Source organism: Chiloscyllium plagiosum, chromosome 16, assembly GCF_004010195.1.
Source record: "Chiloscyllium plagiosum isolate BGI_BamShark_2017 chromosome 16, ASM401019v2, whole genome shotgun sequence".
NCBI lineage: Eukaryota > Metazoa > Chordata > Chondrichthyes > Orectolobiformes > Hemiscylliidae > Chiloscyllium > Chiloscyllium plagiosum.
In genome coordinates, this window is record NC_057725.1 from 65,633,890 (window position 1) to 65,648,418 (window position 14,529).

The 14,529-nt window shown below is 38.8% G+C and overlaps 1 protein-coding gene and 1 pseudogene across 1 annotated transcript in view; both read left to right on the forward strand.

Moving 5' to 3' along the window:
- Positions 1-7,789, forward strand: part of LOC122558116 (astacin-like metalloendopeptidase) — a 200,940-nt gene extending 193,151 nt beyond the window's left edge. Inside the window, exon 14 of the mRNA XM_043706434.1 lies at positions 6,980-7,789. Within this exon, the coding sequence (XP_043562369.1) occupies positions 6,980-7,062 (83 nt within the window). The 3' untranslated portion in view covers positions 7,063-7,789. The remainder of the gene's footprint in view (positions 1-6,979) is intronic.
- Positions 7,790-12,662: 4,873 nt separating this feature from the next.
- Positions 12,663-14,529, forward strand: part of LOC122558117 — a 10,418-nt pseudogene continuing 8,551 nt past the window's right edge.

Sequence of the window (14,529 nt, forward strand, 5' to 3'; positions counted from 1 at the left end):
GGATTAATCAACTTGGCAAGGGTAGCCTTGGCAAACAGTTCATAGAATGTCGGAGGAATTGTTTCTTATAGCAATATGTCATTGGAACCAACTAGAAAACTGACTACTTCAGATTTGGTACTATGTAACAAGGAAGGATGGATAAATAGTCTTGCAGTTAAGGATTCTCTTGGATGTAGTGATCACAACAAGCTAGAGTTTCAAATTCAGATTGAAGGAGTGAAGACAGTTACATACTAAAATTTTAATGTTGGGCAAAGGTAATTAAACAGGGCTGAGGAAGGAGTTAGCCATGGTGGGCTGGGCAAAAATATTAAGGGGCAGGACTGTTCAAGAACAGTGGCAAATGCTTAGGAAGATGCTAAATACCTCTCAATTAAAGCATGTTCCTGAGAAGAAGAGGAGTTGTAAAAAGTAAAAAAAAATCATCCATGGCTTAACAAAGAAGTCAAGAATAACATAAAGGCAAAAACTAGGGCAAATCATACTGTAAAAGTTAGTGGCACTCTGGAGGGCTGGGAGAACTTCAAACGTAGCAAAGCGTTACTAAAGATGAAAACAAAAGAGCTAAAATGAACTATGAAAGGAAACTAGCAGAAAACATTATTACCAATATCAAAAGTTTCTACAAGTATCTAAAAAGGAAGAGAATAGTGAAAGTAAATGTTGACCCTTTAGAGGAACAAAATGGCAAGGTAATAATGGGAAACTCAAAAATGTCAGGGGCACTGAACCAAAGTTTTGTCTTTGTTTTCACAATGGAAAATAATAATTTATTCTCTCTTCCCAAAAACTGCAGTTACTTCAGAGGTAATTGAGTTGGGCCGACAGGCTGAGTTCAGGCGGATGGAGTTTAATTTAGATAAATGAGAGGTGTTGCATTTTTGGAAAAGCAAATCAGGGCACGGTTTATACACTTAATGGTAAGGTCCTCGGGAGTGTTGCTGAGCAAAGAGATCTTGGAGTGCAGGTTCATAGATCCTTGAAAGTAGATTCGCAGGGAGATAGGATAGTGAAGAAGGCATTTGGTATGCTTTCCTTTACTGGTCAGAGCATTGGATATAAGAGTTGGGAAGTCATGTTATGGCTGTACAGGGCATCAGTTAGGCCACTTTTGGAATATCGTGTGCAATTCTGGTCTCCTTCCTATTGGAAAGATGTTGTGAAACTTGAAAGGATTCAGAAAAGATTTACAAGGATGTTGCAAGGGCTGGAGGATTTGAGCTATAGGAAGAGGTTCAATAGGCTGGGGCTGTTTTCCCTGGAGCGTCAGAGGCTGAGGGGGCACCTTATGGAGGTTTATAAGATGATGAGGAGCATGGATAGGATAAATGGACAAGGTCTTTTCCCCGGTAGAGGGCATAGGTTTAGAGTGAGGGGGGAAAGATATAAAAGGAATCTAAGAGGCAATTTTTTCACACAGAGGGTGGTGCGTGTATAGAATGGGCTGCCAGAGGAAGTGGTGGAGGCTGGTACAATTACAGCATTTAAAAAGCATCAGGACGAATATATGAATAGGAAGGGTTTAGAGGGATAAGGGCCAAGTGCTGGCAAATGGGACTAGATTAGGTTAGTTGGACCAAAGGGTCTGTTTAGCTGCTGTACATCCCTATGACTCTATAACTTGATGTGATGACTATAACTAGGGTGAAGGTATTAAGTAAACTGATAGAATTAAAGGCAGATAAGTCCCCAGGGCCTAATGGCCTTCACCCTAGGGTATTAAAGGAGGTGGTAGCAGAATTAGTGGATACATTCATTATAATATTCCAGAAATCCTGAATTCTGGAAAGGAAACAGTGGAATGGAAACATGCTAATGTGACAGCCTTATTCAAAAAAGGAGTTAGGGAAGAAGTGGGAAATTATAGATCAGTTATTTGACCTCTGCAGTGGGGAAGTTGCTGGAATCATTCATAAAGGAGGAGATAACTGAACACTTGGAAAAACAAAGCTTGTTTCACCAGTGTCAGCAGAGAAAGTTGTGCTTGACAAACTTGCTGAAGTTCTTTGAAGATATAACCAGTAAGGTAGATATGGGAATCTGGTGGATGTGGTGTATATAGACTTCCAGAGGCATTTATAAGGTTCTGCCTAAAAGATTGATCTATAAAGTTAGATCCGAGGGTGTTAGGAGTAGCGTATTGGCTTGGATAGAGGATAGGCTGACCGACAAAGCAAAGGGTCAGGATAAATGAGTCTTCTCGTGCTGGTGAACTGCAACTAGTAGGGTGCTGAAGGTTTCAGTTCTCAGACCTCAACTATTTATAATCTATATAAATTATCTGCAAGCAGAGACAGTGTATAACATAGCAAAATTTGCAGATGATACTAAAATAAGTGGGAAGGCAAGCTATGATGAGATAGCGAGTTGACAAGTGGATATTAATAGACTAGGAGAATGAGCCAAAATATGACAGATAGTTTAATGTGTATAATTGTGAGGTTATCCATTTTAGTCAGAAAATTAAAATGGCAAATTATTATTTAAATGGGAAGCAGATTCAAAGTGTGTCAGTGCAGAGGGATCTGGGTGTTCATGTGCATGAATCGCAGAGAGTGGGCATGCAGGTACAGCATATCATAAGAAAGGCAAATGGAACCTTGGCATTGATTGCAAAAGGATTGGAGTGTAATAGTAAGAAGTGTTGTTACAATTATATAGGATGTTGGTGAGACCAAACCTGGAGTATTGTGTTTAGTTTTGGTGTCTTTACTTAAGGAAGGATGTAGTGACACTGCAGGCTATTCAGAGGAGATTCACTGAATTGATTCCAGGGATGAAAGGGCTACTGTACGAGGGGCAGTTGAATAGCTTGGGTTTGTACATGCTAGAGTTCAGAAGAAAGAGGGAGAATCTGATTGAGGTATATAAAATGCTAAAGAGAATTGATAAAGTGGGCATTGAACAGATGTTCCCCCTTTTGGGACATTTTAGAACAAAAGATCATAAATATAGATTGAGAGGAGGTAGGTTCAAAACTGTGATGAGGAGAAGCTACTTCTCTCAGAGGATTGTGAATCTGTGGAACTCAGTGCCCCAGAGTGCAGCAGAGAAAGAATCAATCAACAGATTCAAGAAACGAATACGCATGCTTCTGATGAAAAGCATGATATGGGGCTGTGGGGAGCAGGCAGGAAAGTGGAGTTGAGACTGAATAAGATTAGCCATGATCATGTTAAATGATGGAGCAGGCTCAAAAGGCTAAATTGTCTACTCCGCTCCTGATTCCTATGCTGCGATGTTCCTGTGTAACTGAGAATTGAAAGGTAGCTATTCCTGCACACCATTTGTTCTAAGCTGTTGCACTAACCAGTGACTGAGAAACTGAACAATTGAAGTGTCAACCCTCCCATGTCTTCAGAAAATAACTGAAAGGATTTGTTTGTGAAAATGGAAATTCAATTGGCCCTGGAACAACCAGGAGCAACACCTTATTTAATCAAATGCAGTGTGATACTGGACTGTGTTTCCCTAACTTCTTTTCCCTCTACTCACAACATCTATGTTTGTTTATCTGTGTGTATCTGTCTGTAGTTATGTGCAGAGGTTTAGGAACAGGGATAGAACTTAAGCTAGTAATGTTATAAATTAAAAATTCATATTTTGTTTTCCTTTGGTTAGAGTTGTTTTCGTTATAATTATTGTGGAGTTCAAATGGCACAAAAGACAGAGGATGTTGAGGGCCTAAACAAAGGAAATGGTTTATTATGCAAGTGTGAACTAAGTGGATACAGCTCATGAAGAAATCATTTCTCTGATTATAGTTCACCTTTAACATTTCTACTGTACACAAGCATGTTGGGTACTCAGGCAGCCTGCTTGTTGGTATGACTACAAGTTGATACCTGGAAACAGAAAACCAAATTGCTCACTGCAATTGCAATGGATATTACTGTATTAATACAGGTCATTCTGTTATAACATGCGTTTCATCAATGCAAATTCGCTGTAACACAATTGACGAATTGGGGAAGCTATTCCTACAGTGCAAACTTCTAAAATGTGTTGGGTGTAACATGATTACAGCGCCAAGACTTTAAGCACTGTTTCTAAAGCGGGATTTTTCTCTAACGCGGGCTTTCACAAGAACACAACCATCACAGTATAGAAGAACTGATTGTATTGAGGCTCACTGTGCATGGAGCGTACCCTGAGATGTTGATGGCTGCTATCCAAGATGATGGACTGGACGAGCAAGAGTTGGTGAGAAGAAGTTGCCAAGTACCCACTCTGACAGCACAGAAGGCATGCAGGATTCATGCTTGAGTTGTTCTGAAATGGGCCTTGGACACCATAGGGTCAGAGTAGGTATTTAATGAGGTGCATTTGGTAAGGTATGATGAGAAAACTCACGAGGACTCATGCGGGGAATTCCTCCAGAAAACTCGAATTTAGCCGAAGAAACAGAAGATTCAGTTCTGTGTAAATACAAAGCAACTGAGGGATACCAGTTAATCGATGTTCCTGTTTTTGAGGTGGAGTCCGAAAGAGTAAAGGTGAAGTTAGCAGCTTGGAATTAATTTGAGAGGGTGGGTTGATTTGCTCGGCAGCAGTTGAGAAGTTGTCAGCAAGTTTTTTCATTTGAAAGTCTTCTGTGGAGATTTTGATGAAATGTAACTTTTCCTTCACTGTTTTGACTAAAGGAATTTATTTTACTTTCAGAGTATATAAGTACAGGTTGTGACTGCTTGTTTTGTGCCAAAATTTTTTTTAAATCCTGGGACTAGAGATTTTGATTATTTTTGCAGCTAATGTGTGGAGCAGCACTCGCCCCTTAGTTGTCTGCAATTTAAAAATTTTTTGGTTAAAAAAGCAGTTGGGTTCAATGCTGTGGTAGTCATGTAACCAAACCTGTTTGTGGAGGGGAAGCAGTTAACATCTAGGTAAAGGCTTGCATTGTAGATAGCCAGTTGTCTATGGCCTACTTCGAGCAGGTAAGTAGAAATTCATTAATATATTTGCATGTGAGGTTTGTGTGTAACTTTTAATTCTAATATTTAGGTGGTTTTCCTGTAGACAATTATATCTGTAGCAGATTATGTCACAGTCCAGAGCATTCCAAAGCCATCAGAAGGTTCTTGATTGTCTGGCTGGTATTGACTTTGGAAACATTTCTGGAAGGTTATTGCTAAATCCGGATATATGATCAGAACAACCATCTTGGTTAGACTGTAGTTGTATTTTTTAAATCAGTCACTAAATATATATGTAAATATACAGTATATTGTAAGGATAATCCCAGCAATTACAGACCACTGTCACTTCAGTGGTGAGAAGTTTCCAGAAAAACAAATTCTGGAAAGAATTAGTAGTCACATGAAAAAAAGCTGGCTTGGTTGGGAAGAGTCAGCATGGATTTCTGACTGGACAATCATGTTTAATGAATTACTAGTGTTTTTTGAACAGGAAGGCTTGATGAGGATAGTACGATTAATGTGATGTACATGAACCTCTGGAAAGGTCAGTGTAGTGCTACATAACAGCCTTATGAGGAAGGTAATAGGTCATGACATAAAAGGTACAGGAACAATGTACCTACAAATTTGGCTGGGAGATAGGAAGCAGAGAGTAATGGTAAATGGATATTTTTCTGGAAGAGTATAGTAGAGTTCAAGAGGGATTCGGTATTGGGATTCTTGCTTTTCCTGATAGATATTGATGATCTAAATCTTGGTGTGTAGGAGACAATTTCAAAGTTTACAGATGACCCAAATCTTGGAAGAATTGTAAACCATGAGGAGGACAGTGTCGAACTTCAAAATGACATTGACAAGTTGGTGGAGTGGACAGATAAATGGCAGATGAGGTTCAGTATAGAGAAATATGAGGTTACACACTTCGGTAGGAACCATATTGAAAAACAGTATAAAATAGGGGATACAATTCTAAATGGGTGTATATGTGCAGAGGTCACTGAAGGTGGCAGACAGATTTAGAGAGAAATAATAAAGCATACAGTATCTTCAAAAGGAGACTCTTGTGGTATAGTTGTCCCTACTGCTGGGCTGGGTCCAAGATTTAAGTCCCACCTGCTTCAGATATGTGTCATATTAATAGAGGCATCAAATATAAGAGCAAAGAGGTGATAGCTGCATCTCTAAACTGTCAGGAAAAAAAACACCATCTATTCATTAAGATATACAGCACATTTAGCAACTATTCCTGACACGAGAGTTCGATGGAGAGAGGCATTCAGAACAGAAGACTTATAGAGAAACATCCCCGAGAGCAGAATCAGCAGAGAGGAAGAATAGCATTCTGGAAGATGCATTCTGTGTGAATTTTGATAGACTATGTTTTAATTTATTGTTTTCTTCTTACCTGGTATATATATGTGGGACCTATGTTATTGAAACAGCATGCCAATAGAATTTAGTTCAGTTAGGGAATAGTTAGTAGTTAGGGAGTAATTGTTTGGTTTGTTAGGAATTCTGTTAATTTGTTCACTGTTGGAGTTAGATAAATAAATTGTTACTTGTTAATTGTAGAGTAAGTGAAAGGATTTCATTTCATTTAACCACTCTTTTATAACAGATTGGAGAGGTTCGCAGGGGGGTGAGAGGTAGGTTATACCCTTTGTCACACTTCTTCATCAGATTACGGGCAAGGTACTTATGTCTGGGTGTTTTGATTTTAACTATCAGAGGTGGTCAACCTCTGCTTCATAATAGCCAACCTCTAACTCTCTAAATGTGATGCACCTAAGAAATGAAGATAATGAAATCTTAGCCACAATCCCCCAAAACATATTTTTCAGCATTTCCTTATCTGACAACAATGCCCTCCCATTCATAATTCCCCTCACCGACGCACTTCAACCTCAGCATTTGAGTTAATATTCAGCCCTAATGTTACATTCACAGGAAATGAGAGACATTCAAACTTGATATTTTAAGTTGAAATATATGATTTATTTTGAATAATTTGGTTATTAGAACTTGCTCAATAATCCCTCATGTTGTTTTCTGTCTTCCAGGGGAAGGTTCAATTCAGCGGAGTCAATGCAGTGCGTGTATGTTGGTATTATGCATGTTATTAATTTCTTCATGGACCATGTAATTTTTGCAGAACAACCAGAAGTTGTTTTCATTTTCCACAATCATCCATACCCTGAGAATCCAAAGTGATTTCAGCTGAATTGTTGTATAGTCAATGGGTTAAAAGTGTTAGACAGGTTTTCTGCCTTTATAAAAATACAATTAAATGAGTGGCTTATTATTAGCATTCTGTGTTTAACTACTAATAATTTTAAGGACAGTCTTGCAGCTAAGGCATGGAAGGGGCTTACAGAATTAAAGAATACTGTATTTTTCAGGATAATAGCAGATATATAATGTCTACTAAATGTATGCAAATCTTAAACAAATCCAGTTTTGAAAAATACTTTAACTTGAGGTATACTACCAGATCTGATTATTTGTTCTTTATCTAATATATTTTTTATATCTTGATGGAACAATTCTTTAAAAAGAAGAATACTTTAATATGCCTATATGTCAATTAAAATACAATGATAAAAGCTCTGTCAAGGCTTTGCTTGTAGTGCAAGTAATAGGTTAAAAAAAAGATGAGTTTTGGCTTAAGATGTTTACATACTTAGTTCCAATGTATTATCTTTTGATAAGTTTTCTCTTGAATTGTGTATTTATTCAGCAATGTTTGATATTTGTAAAAGACAAAGTTTGTGCTGACTCAGTGGCTACTTTGTTCACAGCAGTTGGTTATGCTATTATTTGTATAAATAGATTGTTAAACTAATATAATAAAATATTAATATTTACAGTAATTTTATCCCATATTTCGATACCTTGAGACATTCATCTTATGTGAATCACCTAAACGCTACTTTCCTGATTTTTTTCGGCATCTTCATCTGGGGGAATAACCATTTTCAGGGTCACTAGCTGGCTGTTTAGATTTATCTATTACCATCAACCCCAATCTTATCCAGGTTTGCTCATTCCTATGTTGCAGGAAATTGGTCTTTTCTGATAATACAATGTTTCTTGGCTACACTTTCATAGGCAGAGAGCACAAAATGTTTGGGTACTTCATGGGTGAATGCATGGCAGATGATTTAGAATGGAAAAGTGTGATGTGATATATTTTGGCAGAAAGAATGGGGGAAAGCAGCATAAATTAGTCTTATTCAATATCCTACTGTCAAAACATGCTGATAGACACATTGCAAACCGCATTGGGAATGATTAGTTTCCCAGGCACAATTGAGATAACCATTTTCTTCCAGGTATGAAAATCAATGTTCAAGGCATCTGTGCCTTGCTGGCAAGCATCCATGAAACATAGCTTTACTCAAATCAACTATCTAAACAGAAAATCCATAACTATATGAAAAGCTAGGGTCCCTTGTGGAGATATTTGAATCATCAATAGTCACGAGTGAGGTGCCAGAGGGCTGGAGGTTCACTAACATGGTGCCATTCTATAAGAAAGATGGTAAGGAAAAGCCAGGGAACTAAAAACTGGTGAACCTGGCATCAGTGGTGGACAAGTTGTTGGAGGGGATTCTGAGGGACAGGATTTACATGTATTTGGAAAGACAGGGACTGATTAGGGATAGTCAACATAGCTTTGTGCTTGGGAAATTGTGTCTCATTAACTTGATTGAGTTTTTTTGAAGAAGTGACAAAGAGGATTGATGAGGCCAAAGTGGCGGAAGTTGTCTATATGGACCTCGTAAAGCAGTTGACTAGGTTCCGCATGGTAGACTGGTTAACAAGGTTAGATCACATGGAATAAAGGGAGAACTAGCCATTTGAATCCAAAGTTGGCTCAAAGGTAAGAGAAAGAGGGTGGTGATGGAGGATCGATATTTAGACTGGAGGCCAGCAGTGTGCAATGAGACCTCAGAATACAATGAGACCTTGATCAGAGGCTGAGTGGCGGCAGATGGAGTAGAATCTAGATAAAAGTGAAGTGCTGCATTTTGGTAGTGTAAATTAGGGCAGGACCTATAAGTTTAGTGGTAAGGTACCTGGGGAGTGTTGCCGAACAAAGAGACCTCGAAGTGCAGATGCATAGTTCCTTGAGAGTGGAGTCACAGGCAGACAGGATAGTGAAGAAGGCATGTGGTATGCTTGCCTTTATTGGTCAGTGACAATAATCATATCCTCATAGAGGAGTTGGGAGGTCATATTGCGGCTGTACAGGACATTGCTTAGGCACTTTTGGAATACAGTATTCAATTCTGGTTTCCCTGCTATAGGAAAGATGCTGTGAAACTTGAAAGGGTTCAGAAAATATTTACAAGGATGTGGCCAGGTTTGGAGGGTTTGAGCTGTATGGAGAGGCTGAATAGGCAAGGGCTATTTTCCCTGGAGTGTTGGAGGCTGAGCGATGATCTGAAAGAGGTTTATAAAAGCATAAGGGGCATTGATAGGATGAATAGTCAAGGTCTTTTCCTCAGAATTGGGAAGTCCAAAACTAGATGGCATAGGTTTAAGGTGAGAGGAGAAAGATTTAAAAGGGAACTAATGTGGGCAGCACGGTTAGCACTACTGCCTCACAGCGCCAGAGACCCGGGTTCAATTCCCGCCTCAGGCGACTGACTGTGTGGAGCTTGCACATTCTCCCCGTGTCTGCGTGGGTTTCCTCCCATAGTCCAAAAATGTGCAGGTTAGGTGAATTGGCCATGCTAAATTGCCTGTAGCATTAGGTGTAGGGGAATGGGTCTGGGTGGTTTGCGCTTTGGCGAGTTGGTGTGGACTTGCTGGGACAAAGGGTCTGTTTCCACACTGTAACTAATCTAATGGACTACTTTTTCACACAGGGTGATACGTGTATGGAATTAACAGCCAGACGAATTGGTGGAAGCTGGCACAATAACATTTAAGAGGCATCTAGATGGGTGCATGGATAGGAAGGGTTTAGAGGGATATGTAACTCCTGTTCTCTAGGCTTCTGTTGCAGCTAGCCTAAGATGATTAGGTCCACTTTAGATCTGTCAGACACAAAACTGCATTGTCCTTCCGATCAACACTACTTGCACGTAGGTAAAAGTCTGTTGAATATTACCTTAGCCAAGGTCTTCCCACTGATGGCTAAGTGAGATGTCTCTGTAGTTGTTGCAATCTCCTCTGTCGCCTTTTTTTTGGAGAATATGATGGTATTTTCATCAAATATGTCTCATGCAACAGGTACTACCTTTCAGTAGTATCTCATAAAGGTATAAATGAATGTGATATTTTCAATGCTTCAGCAATTCAGGTGGAATTCCATTTTTGCTGATTTCTTTAGATACTAAGGAATCAGTGGCCTTTTCAAGGTTCAGTAATGTGAGTTCTTCATGTATCTCAACTGAGACAAAAAGCACCAGGGGAGTGTTAAACGTCTCACGTGATTCAGTACACCGTATTTTTCAACCCAGCAGGATGTTTGTTTGCTTCAGATGCATACTTCCAACTTCCAAGAGTATTTTGTTGATAGTAGGTCATAGGATCACAAAATTATTACAATTCAATCTATCATGCATATATCAACTCCCAATTAAGCTGCTCCCTTACTACCATTCTTCTTCCATCTCCCTATAAAATGCACATTGTTCTCCTTCAAATAACTGTCCAATTCCCTGTTAAATGCCTCATTTGAACCTGCTAACACCATAATATCAGGCAGTGAATTCCAGACTCAAATTTTCTTCTTGGCTGTGTGGCCTCTGAGATCCATGTACCAGAACCAGAAGTCAGTGTTACAGTTGGCTTTCAATGCCAATCATTGTGTGTGGAACAATGGAGTGGCTGAGCGTGCGTGCAGTCATACAGCTTGGAGAGAACATTGTTCCAGTCCTTAGCCACTGTATGAAAACATTTTATCATATTACTCATATTATTCTTGATCCCACATACACAGCACAAACATTTCAAATGTCACAAGAGGATTTCTTGATATTGATTGATTGAAATAGCACTCTCCACTTTGACAATGTCATAATGACTTAGTAGAAAAGTAATCGGGATCTTGTGGGAGACCAATGGGAAGTTACGAGCTTTGTGGTAATGTAGAGCCTATCCTTGCATCTTGTTTACTCTACAAGACTTCTGATTTGACCAGAAATTGGTTTCACTCTACAAAATAGATCGCGTAAGCCACTAAAGAACCCATGCACTTCAAAGATACAGACGATAACACATCATGATCGGGGTGGAATCTGAAGATTTAATTTAGCAGCACTGGTCTCAATAAGGCAACCTTGCTGATATGACTTCACGGAAAACAGATGCACTTATTGCTGAGGATAGTTGACCCCAAAAATCGTTGTGGCAACACACAACACTGAAGAACATCTCAAAGAACAGTAGAAAGTATTTCAGACCTGTTAAGAAGCACGCTGAAATGAAAGAAACTGCAGCTCCAAGGCAGACATTCAGGCTGAATCATAGCACAGTGGTCTGTGGGAGCAATTCCTTAAGTCAGTGAACGAACAGACATTGGAACTTGCAACAGTCAAATATAAATATCCGTAATACAGTATACTATATAGTTACTATATAGTTACCCTAACCCTAACCCTAACCCTAACTATACAGTAATTATATAGTATATAACCCTAACCCTAACTATACTATACAGTAATTCAGGCTGAAAGTGTGAGAACTTAAAGTTAATTGCAGCTCAGGTTGGGTGTTGCTGCCATAGTGTGAGGATACAATGTAGTACAACTAGATTAAAAAAAAACGGTATTAACAGCGCCAGCAGGAAACTCACATTATTTAGGAGTGGAGCGCCAGGAAAGTTGTAATTTCAGTTATTTAAAACAAATGATCATTGATCAGTTTAAAAGAATGAATGATTCAGGTCTCATTCCAAAATGTTTTGTGGGAATCCTGCATTAAACTCACAGAGTGGGAAAAGTCTCTAGAACATAACTGGTGAACATAAAATGAAAACCTTTAAAGAAGATAAATATTTAATCACATGCCAGGGCATCAGAAATGGTATTGCCCTAAAAATTTCATTTTAGGGATGGTGTGATATATGTATGCAGTATATTATTATTTGGGAAATTTAGATTTTAAAATCTAAGTAAAACTGATTTCATCTTCAGTTCTGTGAACGTGACTTTTTTTTATTTTTGCAAAGATCAGGCAGTCATTTTCACCTGAACTATAGATAGCTTTTTCAAGCAAGCATGTTGTCATGAATTATTGGGGTAGTGCACTGAAAATCAAGCCCCAATATTCCCAAGATGTTAAAAGTCAGTGAATCAACAGAAAAGCCCAATTTGCTTCTGACTGTGACTCAGAATAAAATGACAACACCAAATTTATTCAGTAACATGAAAAGGAATCATGACGATACGGCTAGACTGCAAAGCTTAGGTCTGATCCATTGGTTGGGGGATCACTTAGCTCTATAACTTGTTGTTTATGCTGTTTAACACATAGGTTGTCCTGTTTAGTGGCATCACCAGGTTGATACCTCATTTTTAGGCAAGCCTGGTGCTGTTCCTGCCATGCCCTCCTGCATTTTCCGTTGAATTCATTCCCTGGCTTGATGAATGTTTGATTGAGGAATATGCAGCCCATGAGTTTTCAGATTGTTTTGGAGTGCAATTCAGCTGTTGTTGATGGTCCACAGGCTTGAGTTACTAGATCTGAACAAATCTGTTCCATTTAAAACTGCTAGTATCACATAACATGATGGAGATTATTCTCAATGAGAAGGTGAGACATTGTCTCGACAAAGACTGTAGTAGGCACTCATTAATACTGTCATAGACAGATGCATCTGCAGTAGACAGATTGATGAGGTCAAGTATGTTTTCCCCTTTCGTTGGTTTCCTCACTACCTTATGTGTATTAGTCTTCGGCTATGTCCAACTAGCTTGATCAAGTTCTGCTGTTGAGCCACTGTTGTACCACCTTGAAGTCCCCTACCCAGAGAACATCTGTGCTTTTGTCACACTCGCTGCTTCCTCCAAATAGTGTTCAACTTGGAGGAGTACTGATTCATTAGACAAGAATGGAGGTGGAGGGGTATGGCATGTGGTATTCAGCAGGAGGTTTATTTGCTCATGTTTTACTTGATGCCAACAAGAGTTCATAGGGTTTGGAGTTGATCTTGAGGACTCCCTGGACAACTCTCTTCTGACTGTTTGCCACTGTGCTGCAACCTCTGCTGTGTATGGCCTGCTGGTGGGGCAGGATAGTGATGTTGGCTGGGACATGGTCTGTAAGATATGATTCTGTGAATATGACTGTCAGGCTGTTGATTCATTGGTCTGCGTAACAACTGTCACAATTTTGGCATTATTAAGGAAGACTTCACAGAATTAACTGAGCTGTGTTTGCAGTCATCGTTCGTAGTGCCTAGGTCGGTACGAGGTAACCCACCTATATTCATTCCTTTGAGACTTTTTAGTGGGTTATGCAATGACTGGCTTGGTAGGCTATTTCGGAGGGCAACAACATTACTGTGGGTCTGGAGTTTCTTGGAGACCAGGCCTGGTAACAATAGCAAATGGCCTTCCCTGAAGAATATTAGTGAACCACAATTTTTTAATGACAATCAATGATATTTTCATGGGCATCATTAGACTTTTAATTTTATTTTTTTTCTAAAATCCAAATTCTGTTATCTGCTGTGGTTGGATTCAAATCCATGTTCCCAAGCATTACCTGGATCTCTAGCATCATCTCCCCTAAATATCTTTAGTATAAAAATGAAGGTAATATAAACACATCTGTACACTTAGATACTTCAGGACCTTTCCCAGCAGAAAATACATTTAAAATATTAAGTTTAAGGAGTTTACATTTCTAAATGCATGGATTCACAAAGTAGCCTAAAAAATAAAATAAATTTAGAAAATATTGAAGAAATACAATATAAATGTAAATACATGTTTTTAATAGATATTTTTATTGAAAATTTAACATCTTTTTACAAGTTTACAAATAAAAATAACCCCAAGTATAAACATTGGTATACAATTAAATTCTAAATAAATAATAACTAATTTATCAAACAGAAAAAAAGAGATACCGAGGAAAAAAAAACAAAACTAACTACTAATCTAACCTACAACTAACTAGAGTGTATAATTAAGTCTTTTACATTATTCAGAGAAGAAAAAAAAATGACGGATAACACAGAAATTGGGAAGTGAGATACATGCTCGGAATGTATTAACATCAAATCGTAACAAAACCCGTATTCATGCAGGATTCCTCTCCCAAGGGGTCCCGGACCAGCCAGGTTTGCCATCTCAATTAAATAAAAGCCCTCGTTAGGATGGCCGAAATATCTGTATTTATGTAATTTAAGAAGGGCTGCCATATTTCATGGAATAATGCGGTCTTTCAGTGCACCATATTTGTAAGGAAGTCAAGGGGAATACATTCCATGATTAATCTGTGCCAATTTGAAAGTCTAGGGGGGCCCTCAGCCACCCAGTTTACCAAAGTATTTTCCTTGCACAGAAAGAGAATAGAAAATAATCTCTTCCTGTGCATATCCAGGGAGGGTAAGTTCGAAAAGCCCAAAAGGAGAGATACAGGGTCCACT